Source organism: Hyla sarda, chromosome 6, assembly GCF_029499605.1.
Source record: "Hyla sarda isolate aHylSar1 chromosome 6, aHylSar1.hap1, whole genome shotgun sequence".
Taxonomy (NCBI): domain Eukaryota; kingdom Metazoa; phylum Chordata; class Amphibia; order Anura; family Hylidae; genus Hyla; species Hyla sarda.
The window spans coordinates 29,866,401-29,886,486 of NC_079194.1; the positions used below are offsets into that span (position 1 = coordinate 29,866,401).

Here is a 20,086-nt window from a genome sequence, read left to right on the forward strand (position 1 = left end):
TGTCTATATTACCTCACTTCTCCTGCACTTCCTTGCCGGATCTTGTTGCCTTGTGTAAGTGAAAGCGTTTAGTGTTGTCCAAAGCCTGTGTTCCAGATCTCCTGCTATCCTCTTTGACTACGAACCTTGCCGCCTTCCCCGACCTTCTGCTACGTCTGACCTTGCCTCTGCCTAGTCCTTCTGTCCCACGCCTTCTCAGCAGTCAGCGAGGTTGAGCCGTTGCCGGTGGATAAGACCTGGTTGCTACCGCCGCAGCAAGACCATCCCGCTTTGCGGCGGGCTCTGGTGAAAAGCAGTAGCAACTTAGAACCGGTCCACCGCACGGTCCACGCCAATCCCTCGCTGACACAGAGGAGCCACATCCAGCCTGCCGAATCGTAACAGTAGATCCGGCTATGGATCCCGCTGAGGTGCCGCTGCCAAGTCTCGCTGACCTATCCACGGTGGTCGCCCAGCAATCGCAGCAAATTGCCCAACAAGGACAGCAGCTGTCGCAGTTGACCGCCACGTTACAGCAACTTCTGCCACTGCTACAGCAGCAACCATCTCCTCCGCCAGCTCCTGCACCTCCTCCGCAGCGAGAGGCTGCTCCTAGCCTCCGCTTGTCCCTGCCGGACAAATTTGATGGGGACTCCCGACTCTGCCGTGGCTTCTTGTCTCAATGTTCCCTGCATATGGAGATGTTGTCGGACCAATTTCCTACAGAGCGGTCTAAGCTGTCGTTCGTAGTGAGTCTTCTTTCTGGAAAGGCCTTGTCTTGGGCCACACCGCTCTGGGACCGCAATGATCCTGCCACAGCCACAGTCCAGTCCTTCTTCGCTGAAGTCCCTAGTGTCTTCGAAGAACCAGCCCGAGCTTCTTCTGCCGAGACTGCCCTGCTGAACCTGGTCCAGGGTAATTCTTCAGTAGGCGAGTACGCCATCCAATTTCGTACTCTCGCTTCTGAATTATCTTGGAATAACGAGGCTCTCTGCGCGACCTTTAAAAAAGCCTATCGAGTAACATCAAGGATGTGCTGGCCGCACGAGAGATTCCTGCCAACCTGCAAGAACTTATCCATTTGGCCACCAGCATTGACATGCGTTTTTCTGATAGACACCAGGAGCTCCGCCAGGAAAAAGACCTTGATCTCTGGGCACCTCTCCCACAGTATCCTTTGCAATCTACCCCTGTGCCTCCCGCCGAGGAGGCTATGCAAGTGGATCGGTCTCGCCTGACCCATGAAGAGAGGACTCGCCGTAGGGAAAAAAATCTATGTCTGTACTGCGCTAGTACCGAACATTTCTTGGTGGATTGCCCTATTCGTCCTCCACGTCTAGGAAACGCACGCACGCACCCAGCTCACGTGGGTGTGGCGTCCCTTGGTACGAAGTCTGCTTCTCCATGTTTCACTGTGCCCGTGCGGATTTCTCCTTCTGCCAACTCCTCCCTCTCAGCCGTGGCCTGCTTGGACTCTGGTGCTTCTGGAAATTTTATCCTGGACTCTTTGGTGAATAAGTTCTGCATCCCGCTGACCCGTCTCGTCAAGACGCTCTACATTTCTTCGGTCAACGGAGTGAAGTTGGACTGTACTGTGCGTTACCGCACAGAACCCCTCTTAATGTGCATTGGACCCCATCACGAAAAGATTAAATTTTTCGTCCTTCCCAACTGCACCTCTGAAGTCCTCCTCGGTCTGCCATGGCTCCAGCATCATTCTCCCACCCTTGACTGGACCACCGGGGAGATCAAGAATTGGGGTTCTGCTTGCCGTAAGAAATGCTTCACGTCTGCTCCCAGCCACGTCTGTCGGGCCTCAGTGTCTCCTCCTGTGCCTGGTCTCCCCAAGGCCTATCTGGACTATGCCGTGCCTCCTCTTAGCCCCCGTCCTGGTGACACTCTGCCCCGTGACAAGCTTCACCCTCTGCCCCCCCTCCCCATTCCCACTTCTTCTGAACTACCTGCCGCTGGTATAGCTACCCAGGACTTCTTTATTCAGAAGGAGACTCAAGAGGCGTCCCCTATGTTCTCGTCTCTTTTGAAGGGACAAGGAGACAAAAAGAGGGGGAGACCTAAGGGGGGGTACTGTTACGCCGAGCGCTTCGGGTCCCTGCTCCTCCCCGGAGCGCTCGTGGCGTCTCTCTCTCTGCAGCGCCCCGGTCAGACCCGCTGACCGGGAGCGCTGCATTGACATTGCCGGCGGGGATGCGATTCGCACAGCGGGACGCGCCCGCTCGCGAATCGCATCCCAAGTCACTTACCCGTCCCGGTCCCCGGCTGTCATGTTCTGGCGCACGCGGCTCCGCTCTCTAGGGCGCACGCGCGCCAGCTCTCTAAGATTTAAAGTGCCAGTGCACCAATGATTGGTGCCTGGCCCAATCAGCCTAATTAGCTTCCACCTGCTCCCTGTCTATATTACCTCACTTCCCCTGCACTTCCTTGCCGGATCTTGTTGCCTTGTGCCAGTGAAAGCGTTTAGTGTTGTCCAAAGCCTGTGTTCCAGATCTCCTGCTATCCTCTTTGACTACGAACCTTGCCGCCTGCCCCGACCTACTGCTACGTCTGACCTTGCCTCTGCCTAGTCCTTCTGTCCCACGCCTTCTCAGCAGTCAGCGAGGTTGAGCCGTTGCCGGTGGATACGACCTGGTTGCTACCGCCGCAGCAAGACCATCCCGCTTTGCGGCGGGCTCTGGTAAAAACCAGTAGCAACTTAGAACCGGTCCACCGACACGGTTCACGCCAATCCCTCGCTGACACAGAGGATCCACATCCAGCCTGCCGAATCGTAACACTACATACAATAATACATTCTACATGCACCAATACAATCTACAGGCACCAATACAATCTACATGAACCAATACAATCTACATGCTTCAATACAATCTACATGAACCAATACATTCTACATGAACCAATACAATCTACATACAACAATACATTCTCCATACACCAATACAATCTACATGCACAAATGCAATCTACATCCACCAATACAATCTGCATGCACCAATACAATCTACATACAACAATACAATCTTCATGCACCAATACAATCTACATACAACAATACATTCTCCATGCACCATTACAATCTACATGAACCAATACAATCTACAGGCACCAATAAAATCTACATGAACCAATACATTCTGCATGCACCAATACAATCTACATGAACCAATACAATCTACAGGAACCAATACAATCTACACACAACAATGCATTCTCTATGCACAAATACAATCTACATGGACCAATACAATCTACATGAACCAATACAATCTACATGCTTCAATACAATCTCTATAAACCAATACAATCTACATACAACAATACATTCTCCATGCACCAATGCAATCTACAGGCACCAATACAATCTCCATAAACCAATACAATCTACATGAACCAATACAATCTACATACAACAATACATTCTCCATGCATCAATACAATCTACAGGCACCAATACAATCAACATACACCAATACAATCTTCATGAACCAATACAATCTACATGAACCAATACAATCTACATACAACAATACAATCTACATGCACCAATACAATCTACATGCACCAATACAATCTACATGAACCAATTCAATCTACATACAACAATACATTCTACATGCACCATGCACCAATACGCTTTCTAATGACAGTAACACAAAAAGTTGAGTTGTACAATAGATGGCTTGAAATTCTGCTGAAGCTGAATCTACATTACATCCTATTATACATGGATTCAGCCTATTATACATGGATGAAATGTCACCACATTAATATCCAGCACTATATGATAATACAGTGCAAATCTTACAATACTGCAATAGCAACTTATTTGTTTTCATTTTCCCTTTGGAATGCTGCCACATTATTTTCTTATATCAGTTACAAGTAAAATCGGATCAAAGTTTAGATTGTTGGTATATGGATATAACCCAGAGAGCTACTAGAAATATGTGGTGTCCCAGTACCAAAGATCGTCCTGTGGTCTGCAGATTTCCTCTGGCATGCCTGCTGCTCCTGTGTTGTGTCCACTGTTCTATTGTTTACTGTGTCTATGCACTTTGCTGTATTCTGTTATTATCTGTGTACTGTACCCTTAAGAAAGGAGATACAGAGTAATCCGGAAACCTTATAATCCAATGGGAACCCCCAAATTGCTCTGTATATAGTGTAGGGGGGAGGGGTGGAGGAGTTGCGCCAGTTCAGTTCCTAGTTCAGTTAAGACCTTGACTTAGTGCAGAGCTCCATGTGAGCTGCAGTGTGGAAGGGAGTTGGAAGAAGTGTGAGGTGATTCCAAAGGAAGCCTAGAGAAAATCTCTTATCAAATCAGCCCCACCATTCTACAAGTGTTCTCCGTACAGGAGTTGGTGAGTCCTACCCTGGCGGTGTCAGAACTTGGACCTTAGCAGAACCCTAGTCAGCGTGGGATATCTCTTAATCTCCAAGTCTCCAGTCTATCTAATTCAAGTGGGTGATAAACACCATAAGTCCCAACAAGGAAACAGGGCTCCCAAGGGTTACACTGAGTTCCTCCTACACTGCTCTGTACTGCGAGTATTGCACCATCTACTCCTGCTTCAGATGAAATAGATAGATAGATAGATAGATAGATAGATAGATCAGATAGATAAGATAAGATGAGCTAGATAGAGACATATAATAATAACAATAATAATAATAATTATTATTACTCTTTATTTATATAGCACACACAGATTCCTCAGTGCTGTTCACTCAAATGAGATAGATAAATAGATAGATAGATAGATAGATAGATAGATAATAGATAGATAGGTAGATAGATATGAGATAGATAGATATGGGATAGATAGATAGATAGATAGGTAGATAGATATGAGATAGATAGATAGATAGATAATAGAAAGATATATATATATATATATATATATATATATAGATATGAGATAGATAGATAATAGATAGATAGATAGATATGAGATAGATAGATAGATAGATAATAGATAGATAGACCTATAGTACATGCATAGACTCACCTGGACACCTCCAAACCCATTTGGACCCAGATAGCGCTCACATTCTTCAGCAATGTCCTCCCAGCGCCATTCAAACAAGTGGACAATAGACGTTCTACCACAAGCCACATTGGGATTGAACTGTCCAGTGCAAAGTCCGAAGAGCAGCAGGAGGATAAACATTGTCATATCGAGCAGCCGTCTGCCCCAGCATCTTGTCCTCTGCCTATTTATAGCCACTGCAGACTAGGACTGTGACTGTGATGCAATAGACGGCTGCTGAGTAGCTGATGCCAGCGTGCTCCTCCACCGCCTATATTAGAAACAAATAATTTCTCCTTGCCAAGTCCTCGCAAAATTATAGCTTCTTTATTTAGAAAATAATTCAAATGCAAGTATACGGTAATGTGGCAGCAAATAACAGGAAGACTGGCGCATTTCTGGCACCTAAATGATCTTAGTCATGGCCTACAAATATTGGCCAATCTGCACACCTAGATCATTTGTTGAGACACCTATGGTTTAGGGGAGGAGAAGACCGCCCCTGTAACATTAACTATTTAGGTGGCCATGTAGAAGAATATATACATATGTACAATGATCACATGAAATTAATTTTTTTTTTAAAAGTAGATTGTTGCGCCAGTTTAATCCATGTGGTATGTGTGTTTTTAGTTTTAAAATTCAGAAAGCCTCCCTGATATAAAGTAGGTGCTGCCAATCTCCACCCCTTAAAGGACAGAAATCATTTTCAAAGGCAATAAATACAAAAAGACTCCAAACTCTCTCCACAAATGGAAATAAAGTGCCTAGCCACTCCTAAACCTTTTATGAATATAATTGATATGTTCTGCTGTTCTTGTTTTGATCTTACAAGAGGTGCAACCAGCATCTATAATACTACATTGTGTACAAAAATGCTGGTCTATAACATGATCGTTATTATGGTGGAAAAAAGAATTAACCCCTTTTGGACACAGCCCATTATTTAAAATTTTAAAAATCTTAATCCTTCCAGTAGTTATCAGCTGCTGTATGCTCAAGAGGAAGTTCTTTTCTTTTTGAATTTCTTTTCTGCCTGACCAGTGCTCTCTGCTGACACATCTGTCCATGTCAGGAACTGTCCAGAGCAGGAGATGTTTGTTATGGGGATTTGCTCCTACTATGGACAGTTCCTGACATGGACAGAGGTGTCAGCAGAGAGCACTGTGGTCAGACAGAAAAGAACTGCATAACTTCATCTGGAGCATACATAACTGATAAGTACTGGAAGGATTAATATTTTTAAATAGAAGTAATTTACAAATAGGTTTAACTTTCTGGAACCAGTTGATTAAAAAAAAAATGTTTTCCACTGGAGTACCCCTTTAAGAACACAATTTTCAATTTTGGATTTTCATTTTTTTATAACTCTTTTATATTTCCATTCACAGACCCATATGAGGACTTGTTTTATGTACGACCAATTGTACTTTGTAATGACACCCATAATTTTACCATTTCTGTTTTACCATGTACAGAAAAATTAAAATGAAAAAATATGTATATTTGTGGAGAGAAACAAATTTTTTTTAATTTTTTTATTGTTTTCGGTGATCATGGGTTGTGTATGTGTAGGCCTGGCTGATAGTAGTGTCAGTAAGGGTAATGGTGGATTGGTGGGAGTTGTAGTCAGGGAACAGCAGGCAGTGGTGGACTGGTGGGAGTTGTGTATCCAGCATACAGCAGACAGTAGTAGACTAGTGCTAGTAGTAGCCAGTGGGCAGCAAGCAGAGGTGGACTAGTGATACTTCCAGCCAGGCCTTGCAATGCCAATCCATATGCTTAGGTAGAGCCGTAATTCCTAATCTCAGACCCTGGCTATACCTTACTTTCTTTCTGCAGATACAGCACTGTGCCTGAACCTCATACCAGTCAACCTGTCCACAAGGGCCGTACTATCCTCCAAAACCAAACAACCCCTGAAAGAGAGTGAGAACTTTTGTTTGCTGATACAGCTTCTTCTACTATCACCAGGCTTCTGGCTGCTGCTGCTGCTACATGTACTGGTGCTGGTACTGCCACCAACATTCTTACTGGCAGAGGACATAGCAGGAGTGCAATGTCCTCTACCCTGTCCATCAATTCCTTTACAGACATTTTTTTTAATTGCGAAAAAAAAAAAAAAAAAGATTGGGATATAGTTTTTATGTTTTTGGGGTAATTTTACACTCACCTAATAGTAAACTTTCACTCTCAATGCTAGATATGTGTATTTTTGTTAAACCCGGATCCAAATTCTATGTTTTTTTGATAAACCCCCCAAAAACATGTAACTTGTCATTAGATGGCTATGCCACACTCACTCTCAACACTTGTAAGTGTGTAGTTATGTTAAACCCAGAAAATACAGGTAACTTAACCTTAGATGTCTATTTTTTTATAATAATAATGAAAAAGTCTAAACATCAACAAAGATTTACATATGGTATTGCCACATATAATGTTATTTATCAAGTAAACATCGTATATATAAAAAGAATAACCCAATGCCAGATTTGCTGATTTTTTGGTCACTTTATGTTACAGAAATTTAAAAAAAATTAAATGTCATTAAAATGTTCCATCTATTACAGCTTGTAAGGGATTTGTGGGGCGCTGTCAGTCCATTGGCAGCCCACCGACACCATTTCCAGGTGCCGATGGGTTTCCTTGTCAGTTGCCCCCAGCCATGTATGTGCCTGTATTGCAGTAGTGCAGGGTTTTATATCAGCAATCAGAGGATCGCAGGTGAAAAATACCCTAGTAGGATTATTTAAAGAGTGAAAAAAATATATAAAAGAATTTTAAAAACTTGTAAACCATTAGTTGCATGAACTAAAAAAACAAAAACTCAAGATTGGAAATATTTTGTTAATCTGCCTCCCAAAAATAGAAACAGTAGTAATCAAAAAGTCATCAAGTATCCAAAATAATACCAAAAAAAATAAAAATTAAATATAAATAAAAAGTTCTTCCATAAAAAACAAGCCCCTAATCAGCTTCATCAAGCAAAAAATATAAAAGTTAGGGTGCATTCACACCATGAGTTTGCAATTCCTCAGCCGCACTGCATCCCATTTATTTGAATGAGCCGGAAAGAGTCAGATAGCTATCCAGTTTTGTTGCTGGACTGACAACCGGTCTGCCATGGTTTTTAGTCTGGCAATAAAACTGATACGGTTCAAACATTTGCCGAATTACAAAACTGTGGTGTGAATTCACCCTTAGGGTGTATTCACACGGCAGAATTTCTGCTTACGGAATTCTGCCTTAAATTTAAGCCCTTAGACTTCTATGGGATTCTGCACTCCCATTCACACTTCTGAAATTCAGAAGTGTGAATGGTAGTGAGGAATCCCATAGAAGTCTATGGGCTTTAATTTGAGGCAGAATTCCGCAAGCGGAAATTCTGTAGTGTGAATGCACCCTTATGGGTCTTGGAAGTTACGTGGCGTCGCTTCTTCACTGCAAGTAAACAGACTTAATTTTTTTCTTCGTGTTTTTTTATTCATAAAATTTTTTTTTCTTATTTTTATTGATTTTAGTAAAGAAATATGAACATGAGAATCATGTAAAATATAGTTCAAGGTAAACCGAAAGCCAGTTACAGAGAGCAAAGACTTAGTGCAATATAAAATATCAGACAAAGAACATAAAACAATTAACAAGCTGTAGTGTAAAAATGTACATATATTTGAGGGAATCGTAATTTAATACCGAGCACCATAATGGAGTGTGGTGAAGTAGTCACGAAAGTCGACCATTTGGTCCATATATGAAAATGTAAGAGTGAGGCACCTGTCCAGTTAGCAATTAAACCTTCTATAATGAAATTGCATTGGACTACCGCTATAACCTGGGTCATGAAGGTAATGTGAACTATATCACTCCCTCAGAAGCAGCAGCATGGAGGACAGCAGTGCTAAGCAGTATAAGCTATAAATTCAGGACTGGGGCAAAATATAAAACTCACTGCAAGCTACTGGGGCAGTGTTTCCCAACCAGTGTGCCTTTAAATGGGCACTCTCATTAAAACTAATTTTTGCTATTGTACTCCTTATGATAATTGAAAAATATTTCTAATATACTTTGTTTATAAAAAATTAAGTTTTCTATGTTTTATTTGTGCTTAAAAAAGCTCAAGAGCACATTTTCCCCCAAAGTCCGAACACAGGAAGTGCCGCCTGGAGTGCTGGGGGGGGGGGGGGGTGTCCAGCTATGATTGGATGAGGCTGGACACCCCCCCCCCCTCAGCACTCCAGGCGGCACTTCCTGTGTTCGGACTTTGGTCCAAAGTCTGTGTATAAGTTGGGGGAAAATGTGCTCTTGAGCTTTTTTAAGCACAAATAAAACATAGAAAACTTCATTTTTTTTAAACAAAGTATATTAGAAGTGCAATAGAAAAAGGAGTGCAATAGAAAAAATTAGTTTTAATGAGAGTGACCCTTTAACTGTATCAAAAGGCCGTCCAAGAATGCTGGGTACACCCTGGTTTGAAAAAAAAAAAAAAAAAACACTGTACTGGGGCTTCTTCATGTGTCTCTAACTCTGGCATACCCTTCCTATTCTTTTCACCTCTACTCTCCTCTCCATAGACTTTTATGGACAGCTGTAACCTGATTCCTCAGTGAGCTGATCCATCTGAAAAGGGATTTCTCTGGTGCAAAACATTTTTTTTTCTTCAAATTAACTGGTTTCAGAAAGTTAAGCAGATTTGTAAATTACTTCTATTAAAAAGTCCTAATCCTTCCAATACTTATCAGCTGCTGTATGCTTCACAGGAAGTTGAATTCTTAGTTTTTGTTTTTCTTTTCAATCTGACCACAGTGCTCTCTGCTGACACCTCTTTCCATGTCAGGTACTGTCCAGAGTAAGAGCAAATTCCCATAGCAAACCTCTCCTGCTCTGGACAGTTCCTGACATGGACAGAGGTGTCAGAAGAGAGCACTATGGTCAGACTGAAAAGAAATTCAAAAAGAAAAGAACTTCCTCTGTAGTATACAGCAGCTGATAAGTACTGGAAGGATTCATATTTTTTAATAGAAGTAATTTTCTAATCTGTTTAATTTTCTCCCCACTGCCGTGGATGTATTGATTTTACTTGCAATAAATCGCTAAAGCAAAGACTCTGCTGGATCATTTTCTTCTTTTGTTACGTTGTGCACCTGGTCCAGGCGGATCTGTGCAGAGTCCCCGCAGGAGGTGAGCTGGCAGACATTTGTTAATTTTCTGGCACCAGTTGATTTAAAAAAAAATGTTTTCCACTGGAGTACCCCTTTAAGCCCTTTTAAGCCATTTATTGTCATTAGTTACGTAATAAGTCCGGCTGAAAGAACACATATGTCAAGTTAGACCAAGGAGGCGAAGGGAAGAGATAGGACTGATGGAGATGTGGTTCTATATTTCTACATATATATTAATGTTATTTTGTTCTAAGAGTGTATTTCAGATGATGTTGCACCGATAATTTTTAAAGTGGTAGTATTATGTTTCCATGGCTTTCTTAATAAATGCCAATATCCTGCTGGCTTTATAAGCATCTGCTTGACATTAATGAGTTTAGAAGGAAATAGGGAAAAGGAAGGGATCCTGATAAGTGGAGAAATGGGCATTTTTCTCCATTAAGATACATTATAAATGTTCTTGCATTTCGCTTCTGCTATTGATTCATGCAAAATTTGTTGAACATCTAATACCTATTTAAAGGGGTACTCCGCCTATAGACATCTTATCTCCTATATAAAGGATAGGGGATTAGATGTCTGATCGTGGGGGTCCCGCCACTCACGGGGACCCCCGCAATCTCCGCTGCAACACCCTAGACATCCGATGCACAGAGCGAACTTCACTCCAGATGACAGGTGATGCAATGCCGTAGGCTCGTGACATCACGGCCACTCCCCCTGGTGACTTCACACCACACCCCCTCAATGCAAGTCTATGGGAGTTGCCACTCTCCCTCCCATAGACTTGCATTGACGGGGCGTGGCATGACCTCACAAGGCGGCGTGGCCATGATGTCACGAGCCTCTGGTGCCACAGCCGGCATTCTAAATGAATGCCGGGTGCTGCAGGGAGATTGCGGGACCCCCACAAACAGACATCTTATCCCCTATCCTTTGGATCGAGGATAAGATGTATAGGGGCGGAGTACCTCTTTAACTGTACAGCACCGAGATAGGCAATCTGTCAGAATTATGCAGGAACACATCTTTGCTGGTATTTCCCATAAGGGGACTGACGAAAGATAGAGAAACCTCATACTGCAAAAAATAAAGATAATATAAAAATGAAGGGAGGGGACATATGGGGAAGGAAAGGAAAAAACTAAAAAGGGTGGTACAGACTAATGTCCTTAGTCTGAGGTGTCCAGTGTTAAAGGGGTACTCCCGTGGAAAGCTTTTTTTTTTTTTTAATCAACTGGTGCCAGAAAGTTAAACAGATTTGTAAATGACTTCTATTAAAAAATCTTAATCCTTCCAGTACTTTTTAGGGGCTGTATACTACAGAGGAAATGCTTATCTTTTTAGATTTCTCTGATGTCATGACCACAGTGCTCTCTGCTGACATCTCTGTCCATTTTAGGAACTGTCCAGAGCAACATATGTTTGCTATGGGGATTTTCTCCTGCTCTGGACAGTTCCTAAAATGGAGAGCAGAGGTCAGCAGAGAGCACTGTGGTCATGACATCAGAGAAATCTTAAAAGATAAGCATTTCCTCTGTAGTATACAGCCCCTAAAAAGTACTGGAAGGATTAAGATTTTTTTAATAGAAGTAATTTAAAAATCTGTTTAACTTTCTGGCACCAGTTGATTGAAAAAAAAAAAAGTTTTCCACGGGAGTACCCCTTTAAGAGGTTCTGTTTTACCTAGTGTATTCTGTACTGTTGACGTCGGGTCCTTCTGTGGTGTCCCAGTGCAGACCTGCTCACCAGACTTTAACCTGCTCACCAGACTTTAACTTCTTGTTCATACTACAGCAATATTAAAATTGTGCATCTAAAATTACTAAAGTAGTAGCGCTATTAGGCAAAGAAATAACGAAGTGGTACATGTTGTAAGCATTGCTCTCCCCACCCCTTTCATGTGTTTAGACATAATGGGGGAGATTTATCAAATTCTGTCCAGAGGAAAAGTTGCTGAGTTGCCCATAGCAACCAATCAGATCGCTGCTTTCATTTTTCAGTGGCCTTTTTGAAAATGAAAGAAGCGATCTGATTGGTTGCTATGGGCAACTCAGCAACTTTTCCTCTGGACAGGTTTTGATAAATCTCCCCCAATAGATGTAGTGTGGTGTTACAGTTTAGAATTCATATGAATGGCGATAAATGGATCCTCAGTTGAACAGGTGATAGTAAAGTGGGCGGAGCCGGTGCTGCTCACGGTGATCTCGGTACCGGTACAACGGGTGCCATCCTTCTGCCCAGAGATGACATCACAGTAAGTGCCAGCAGGGAGTCCAGTGGTCAAGGTGACATCCATGTCCCTAAAAGAATATACGTTAATTTATTTTATTTAATGCAGTTTATGTGAAGTGTTCATTTGCTTTTGAAAATGGTGCAAGTGGCATGATAGATAAATTTGGCGGGGGGCATTGTGAACCCCTGGCCATGCCTCTCTGTAGAGATGAAGCCACGAAGGTGTGGTGACATACATGGGGACTGCTTTTAATTAGTGTGGACAGTTTTATATGCCGGTTGTAAAGGGGTTATCCGGCCAAAGACATATTATCCCCTATCAAAAGGATAGGGGACAAGATGTCTATGGGCAGAATACCCCTTTAACCATAAAGCTAGAGTCAATCTGGACCCCCACGATCAGACATCTTATCCCCCATCTTTTGATGTCTTTGGCCGGATGACCCCTTTGAAGGGGTACTCCAGTGGAAATCAACTGGTGCCAGAAAGTTAAACAGATTTGTAAATTACTTTTATTTAAAAATTATAATCCTTCCAGTATTCATCAGCAGCTGTATGCTCCACAGGAAGTTCTTCTATTTTTTGAATTTCCTGTCTGTCTGACCTCAGTGCTCTCTGCTGCCACCTCTGTCCATGTCAGGAACTGTCCAGAGTAGAATAGGTTTGCTATGGGGATTTCCTCCTGCTCCTGACAGTTCCTGACACGGACAGGGGTGTCAGCAGCGAGCACTTTGGTCAGACAGAAAATAAATTTTAAAAGGTTTAAAAAAAAACTTCCTGTGGAGCATACAGCAGCTGATAAGTACTGAAAGGGTTAAGATTTTTATATAGAAGTCATTTACAAATCTGTTCTACTTTCTGGCACCAGTTGATTTTTAAAAAAAAATTGTCTCCCACCGGAGTAGCCCTTTAACTCCAGTCATTTTTCATTTTTGCACTTTATTTTTTTCTCCTCACCTTCTAAAAATCATAATTACATAATCACAATTTTCCACCTACAGACCCATATGAGAGCTTTTTTTTGTGCCACCAATTTTACTTTTTAATGACATCAATCATTTCACCACCAAATCTACGGCAAAACCAGAAAAAAAATATTTGTGGGGCAAACTTTAAAAAAAAAAAAAACGCCATTTTGTAACTTTTGGGGGCTTCCGATTTGATGCAGTGCCACTTTTCTGTAAAAATGACACCTTATCTTTGTTCTGTAGGTCCATACGGTCACAAGCATACCTACCGTATATACTCGAGTATAAGCCGACCGGAATGTAAGCCGAGACCCCTTATTTCACCCCAAAAACCTAGGAAAACCTATTGACTCAAGTATAATCCTAGGGTGGGAAATACATAATAACCCCCCCTCCCCTGTCATCATCCAGACCCCCCTGTCATCATCCCCCCCTGTCATCATCCCCCGTCATTATCCAGACCCCCCTATCATCACCCCCTGTCATCATCCCCCGTCATCATCCAGACCCCCCTGTCATCATCCCCCCCTGTCATCATCCCCTGTCATCATCACCTCCTGTCAACCCCCCTGTTATCATCCTCCGTCATCATTCAGACCCCCCTGTAATTATATCCCCCTGTCATCATCCCTGTCATCATCACCCCTTATCAACCCCCCTTGTCATCATCCCCTCCTGTCATTATCCCCCCTGTCATCATCACCCCCTATCAACCCCCCTGTCATCATCCCCCCCATCATCATCACCCCCCTGTCATCATCCCCCCTTGTCACCATTCCCCCGTCATTATCCCCGCGTCAACCCCCCTGTCATCATCCAAACCCCCCTGTCATCATCTACCCCTCTCTTCATACAGATCCCCCTTTCATTGTCTACTCACCTCCCCAGTTGCTGCTCTCTTGGTCCATTCCTTAGCTGCAGGGATCGTCCACATTCCGGTGGGGAAGGCGAGCCAGTCTGGGCCATCCATCTTCACCGGGAGGCCATCTTCTCCGCTCCGGGCCGGCCCCTGCTAGTGACGCTGCATTGACTCCACCACGCAGGGACATCTGTGTGCAGGGACGACCCTGATGTCACGGACATCTGCTGTGCAAGGACGTCTCTGCGCGGCAGCGGTAATGCAGTGTCACTAGTCCAGGGCTGGGCCTCCCGGTGAAGATGGACAGCTCTGACAGGCTCGCCCTCCATGCCGGAATGCGAAAAGATGAGATCATCCCACCCCCCTTTCCCACCCACTTTATGCTAAGCCCTGCCCACTTGGCAAAAATGCAAAAAAAAATAGCAAATTGCAAGTGAGCAAGCTGAGGGTTTGCACTAAAATGTGCTTTTTTGACACATTAAACCAGGCATACTGGCTTTTAAATTCCCCCATATATCTTTAATAATGTTGCTATTATACACATAGCAGTTTTGGCAAAAAGTGAGTCTAAACACACACAATAAATTTGGCGCTTGCCATGTACTGTCTATGATGCATTCATACCGGAATGTGAATTCAAATAGAGAAAAAAAAAACAGACATGGTCGCACATCCACAACATGCACCTTGATCTAAGGCTTCTCAGCAACATTTATTAAACTTACAGGTGGTTATTGTACTTTATGATTATGAAGTGCAAGCCCATTAGCCACGTCATGGCCACCTGTAAGTAGCAGGTCCCTAACGTCCCTAGCATAAAATGGCGTAGCACTGAGCGGCGACCACCACTGCCGCAACACCGTTGCCCACAGGGAGAATGTCCCACTGACAGAGCAGCCCCAATGCCACTCAAACTAGTCCCTGGACCACGCCTGCCCACAGACACAGCGCTGCGGCAGCAATGGACGCCGCACAGCACCGCACCAGTGTAAACAGGTGTAAAAGCTCACTTATCATGTGCTCCCAGTCAAAGACTGGGAGGCTGCCAGAAAGAATAGGGCCGTAATGCAGCTTCCAGACAATTTTTATAGGCCTGGGCTGAGGGGGAGGGGCAGAGTGCTGACCAAGTAAAGACAGTAAAGAGGGGGATAAAAAACACAATGGGAATTCAAATAGAGAAAAATCATAAAGTACACTAACAACCTGTTAGTTTAATAAATGTTGCTGAGAAACCTTAGATCAAAGGGCATGTTGTGGATGTGCGACCATATCTGTTTTTTTCAGTTTGCATTTATACCAGACTTCTTGCAAATATTGTTTAGTAAAATTAAAACAAAGTTTAGATTTAAAGGGTATGTATAGACATTGACACATGTTCTTTTTTCTTATTTGTTTCTGTTTTCTCATTAAAATAATTTTTATTACATTTGTTGTACATTATTATAGGGGCAGCCATCTTGACTGAGCTGTTTTTAAAGGGGTACTCCGGTGGAAAACATTTTTTTTTTTAAATCAAGTGGTGCCAGAAAGTTAAGCATATTTGTAAATTACTTCTGTTTAAAAATCTTAATCCTTCCAGTACTTATCAGCTGCTGTATGATCCACAGGAAGTTGTGTAGTTCTTTCCAGTCTGACCACAGTGCTCTCTGCTGCCACCTCTGCCCATGTCAGGAACTGTCCAGAGTAGGAGCAAATCCCCATAGAAAACCTATCCTGCTCTGGAGAGTTCGTGACATGGACAGAGGTGTCAGCAGAGAACACTGTGGTCAGTGAGAAAGGAACAATACAACTTCCTCTGGAGCATACAGCAGCTGATAAGCACAAGAAGGATTAAGATTTTTAAATAGAAGTAATTTACAAATCTGTTAAACTTTCTGGCACCAGTTGCTTTAAAAAAAAAAAAAAATTCCACCGGCGTACCCCTTGAACAGCATTTAAAGATATGCTTTTGTATTTTCCGTTTATTTGTTTTTGTATTTTTCTGTTTAGGTGTGTATTCACACACTAGGATGTTCAGAGCAGTTTTCTATTCTCCCTGGATAGGGAATGATTAATGCTCAGAACGAATGAGAACTCTGGTGTGTCTATTTTAAGCCAGACTTCTCCTGCATTCAGTGCTTGTTATTGAGTGCAATACTATGATGTCTGTTAGTGCAATACTATAATGTCTGTTAGTGCAATACTATAATGTATGTTAGTGCAATACTATAATGTATGTTAGTGCAATACTATAATGTCTGTTAGTGCAATACTATGATGTCTGCTAGTGCAATACTATAATGTATGTTAGTGCAATACTATAATGTCTGTTAGTGCAATACTATGATGTCTGTTAGTGCAATAATGCTACTATGTCTGCTTGAGCATTTACCTTGTTTCTATCTTGTTATTTGATCTAAGTTTTAGGATTGTATTTCCGTTTTGCTAGTCGCTGTTCACACTGAGTTCTCTTGTATCCGTTTTCTGAGTTTTTGTAACAAGACATCTCTGTTACCTTATTAATGGGACTCTGAGAGATTGAGTTCTAGTATCAAGACATTCCGTGTTTTCTGGAGGTTTTCTGGGGGATTGAGTTTTTATTCCTGTTTGTTCCTGGAGTCTTTGCTGACTCATTTGTTTGTTAGTTATCTGTGACCAGTGTGAATAGTGTTCTATAATTATATCTTGTTTGGTTGATATGATCTTTGTCCTCTGTACTTGTATCTGTTTGTGAACAGTGTCCTATGTTACCTGATCAGTTTTTTGTTTTAGCTCTCAGTTCTTCCGTCCATCCCCTGCATTTTGCTTGATTCTGCTGTATTCCTGTTTCATTCCTATTCTTTCTCATTTTATCATGTCTGCCGTTTAGCTGATATCCGGTTTATGAACTGTTTGTTAATACACTATATTCTGCCCTGTTAGTATTTGTATCCTGTTTGGTATTTCTGGTTGTCTAGTAGTTTTCCGTTTCTGTTTCTGGCCTGTGACCGACTATGTATTTTATTAGTTTTTACGCCACTGAATTTTAGCGCAGGCAGGGACCGGCTCCAAGTTGTCGATCCATCGCTTAGGATGAATGGGCAAGTAGGCAGAGATAGTGTTTTTAGGGCTCACTCTCCCTGTCCCCAAGCAGGACCAACAGATCATAGACAACAATAGATTTGAGCTGTCCCATTCAGATAAATTGAAGACCCTACTGGGCATTCTTTGTGACCTTTTCAGAGGTCATTCGATATGAAGAGGGAAAGCTGATCTCTGCTGTGAATAGTGGTGGAGCCAGTGCTATCTATTTGATAATAGATAACTGAACCCCTCAATATAATTGTGAATTACTGATCTATTGCACTTAATCTCATCTATTGCACTTAATCTCATCTACAGTATTGCCCATGGGGGCCTCTTGATTCTTCCCCAACTGCAAATGTCCAGAAAGAAAATGAAAAGGCATGTTGGCCCAGTCTTTTTGTTTTAAGAGATGACATCCCACCTCTAGTCTGGCAGCGACTTTCTCCCATCTCCACAACCACAACACATGCTATGCCAAGATGGCTTTGCATGTATATAAGGAGTTTGGGGGAGATAGCTGTTGAGTAAACAAGTGTTTGGCCGACAGCTATCTGACATAAAGGGTCAGCCTTAGTGTGTACTTAAAGGGGTACTCCACTGCCCCAGCGAGGGGCGTGGCCATGACATCACGACCGCCGCAGCCCGCACCCAGCATTCAGAACAAAATGTTCCAAACACTGGGACAGTGGAGCACTCCTTTAACAGTTTTTAAGTTCCATAACAGATTTCACTCACCGGCAGTCATTATTAAACACAATGAAACCCGCGTTTCCACGTCCAAAAGCGATCTGATTTTCTCCATTGTCCCACCAATTAGTGAGAGCCTGACCACTGACCACGTTCCGGAAGATGACCATATTCCTTTAAAAATAATAAGAAAACAATGAGAAATTTTTAAGTTAAAAAAATCCCTAAAGAAGCAATCTTTTTTTTTTGCCTGTATCATGCACAATCACTATCACTAGTTCTACAGCGCTATTTGTTGTATATAGTGCTGCTGCATCTACCTGTTTCATAACTCTATTTTAGTCATGTGATCACCAGTGTGACTCTCCCAACCTTCTAATGTTTAACCCCTTAAGGACTGAGCCCTTTTTCACCTTAAGTAATTCTGACCACTGTCACTTTAAGCATTAATAACTCTGGGATGCTTTTACCGATTACTGATTCTGAGATTGTTTTTTCGTGACATATTCTACTTTATTTTGGTGGAAAATTTTGGTCGTTACTTGTATCCTTTCTTGGTGAAAAATCCCCTAATTTCATGAAAATTTTGAAAATTTTGCATTTTTCCAACTTTGAAGCTCTCTGCTTGTAAGGGAAATTGATATTCCAAATTTTTTTTATCTTGATTCACAAATACAATATGTCTACTTTATGTTGGCATCATAAAATGGACATATTTTTACTTTTAGAAAAAATTAGAGAGCTTCAAAGTATAGCAGCAATTTTCTAAATTTTCATCGAAATTGCAAAATCTGAAGGGACAGATGTTACAGATGTTACAGAACTACAACTCCCAGCATGCCTGGGCAGCTCTGAGAGTTGTAGTTTGGCAACAGCTGGAGGGCCACCGTTTGGGCACCACTCCAAACTGTGACCCTCCAGATGTTGCAAAACTACATCTCCCAGGATGCCCAGACAGCGTTTGGCTGTCTGGGCATGCTGGGAGTTGCAGTTTGGCAACCACCAGGAAGGGCATCAGTAAGTATCGCTTACTGCCTTCTTCCTTTTTTCTCCCCACCGTTGCTTCCCTACCTGCGCCGCTGATCTCCGCAGTCTCCAGCCATGATCGGCAGTCCCCACGGCATCTTCTTTCCAGGTACCGGCCGCCATCTTCTCCCCCCGTTCTGCACGACATCTAGGGGTGGGAAGAGCGGGGGGTTCCATGGCAACCCCCTTTCGTGCACTGCCATTAGTCAGAACTCAGATCTGACTAATGGCAGGGGATAGGAGGAGATTGCAGCACTGCAACCTCACTCCTATCCCTTATGATGATCGGGGCTGTCATTGACAGCTCTGATCATCCCTATTTTCCGGGTGATTGGGTCACCAGAGACCCGATCAGCCCGGAATAGGAGAAAATCGCATGTCTGAATTGACATGCAATTTTCTCCGATCGCCGACATGGGGGGTCTCAGGACCCCCCTTGGCGATGTGCTAGGATGCCTGCTGAATGATTTTAGCAGGCACCCCGGTCCCGTCCCCAACCAGCTAGCGGCAAGGACCGGAATTCCCACGGGTGTATCCATACGCCCTCAGTCCTTAAGGACTTTAAAACGGGGCGTATGGATACGCCCGCCGTCCTTAACAGGTTAAGGGTCAAAATGGGGGGGGGGGGCGTCAGTTCTGGATCTGACCTTTTGTAAACAACAAGCTGACCACATTATCTCCTACTAGATCCCTCCTAGAAGCTCACAGATCCCTCCCCTCCAGTTCTATCTGTATACTGCTGCTATCTCTATAGGATCAGGATATATATATATATATATATATATATATATATATATATATATATATATATATATACTATGTAATATTGGAGCAAGACCAAATCTTAAGGTTGACCTCATGTTCAGGCCTGGTGCAAGGTATTTTGTCACCCTAGGCAAAAGCTAATTTTGCTGACCCCTTGACCCCACCCATTGTAACATAGTAACATAGTTTATAAGGTTAAAAAAAGACCAGAGTCCATCAAGTTCAACCTATAACCCGAATGAGTCCCTACTGAGTTGATCCAGAGCAAGGCAAAAACCCTGATCCAAGAGGTAAAAATTCCTTCCCGACTCC

General features: G+C 42.8%; 3 protein-coding genes across 5 annotated transcripts in view; 1 reads left to right on the plus strand and 2 right to left on the minus strand.

Annotated features, from left to right (window-relative positions):
- LOC130275437 (pancreatic alpha-amylase-like) overlaps positions 1–5,290 on the minus strand; it is a 33,086-nt gene extending 27,796 nt beyond the window's left edge. Inside the window, exon 1 of one of the 2 annotated variants that reach the window (XM_056523409.1) lies at positions 5,007–5,290. In XM_056523409.1, coding sequence (XP_056379384.1) covers positions 5,007–5,174 — 168 coding nt within the window. In that variant the 5' untranslated portion in view covers positions 5,175–5,290. The remainder of the gene's footprint in view (positions 1–5,006) is intronic. The other variant, XM_056523408.1, reaches the window with a different exon arrangement.
- A 6,971-nt stretch (positions 5,291–12,261) lies between these two features.
- The window catches only part of LOC130275440 (pancreatic alpha-amylase-like), a 40,201-nt gene continuing 32,376 nt past the window's right edge, over positions 12,262–20,086 (minus strand). The window contains exons 9-10 of the mRNA XM_056523422.1: positions 18,032–18,157; positions 12,262–12,492 (exon numbers count right to left, since the gene is read on the minus strand). Coding sequence (XP_056379397.1) covers positions 12,303–12,492; positions 18,032–18,157 — 316 coding nt within the window. The 3' untranslated portion in view covers positions 12,262–12,302. The remainder of the gene's footprint in view (positions 12,493–18,031; positions 18,158–20,086) is intronic.
- LOC130275439 (pancreatic alpha-amylase-like) overlaps positions 12,335–20,086 on the plus strand; it is an 88,852-nt gene continuing 81,100 nt past the window's right edge. Inside the window, exon 1 of one of the 2 annotated variants that reach the window (XM_056523415.1) lies at positions 12,335–12,446. The gene's annotated coding sequence lies outside the window, so the exon portion shown is untranslated. The remainder of the gene's footprint in view (positions 12,447–20,086) is intronic. The other variant, XM_056523418.1, reaches the window with a different exon arrangement.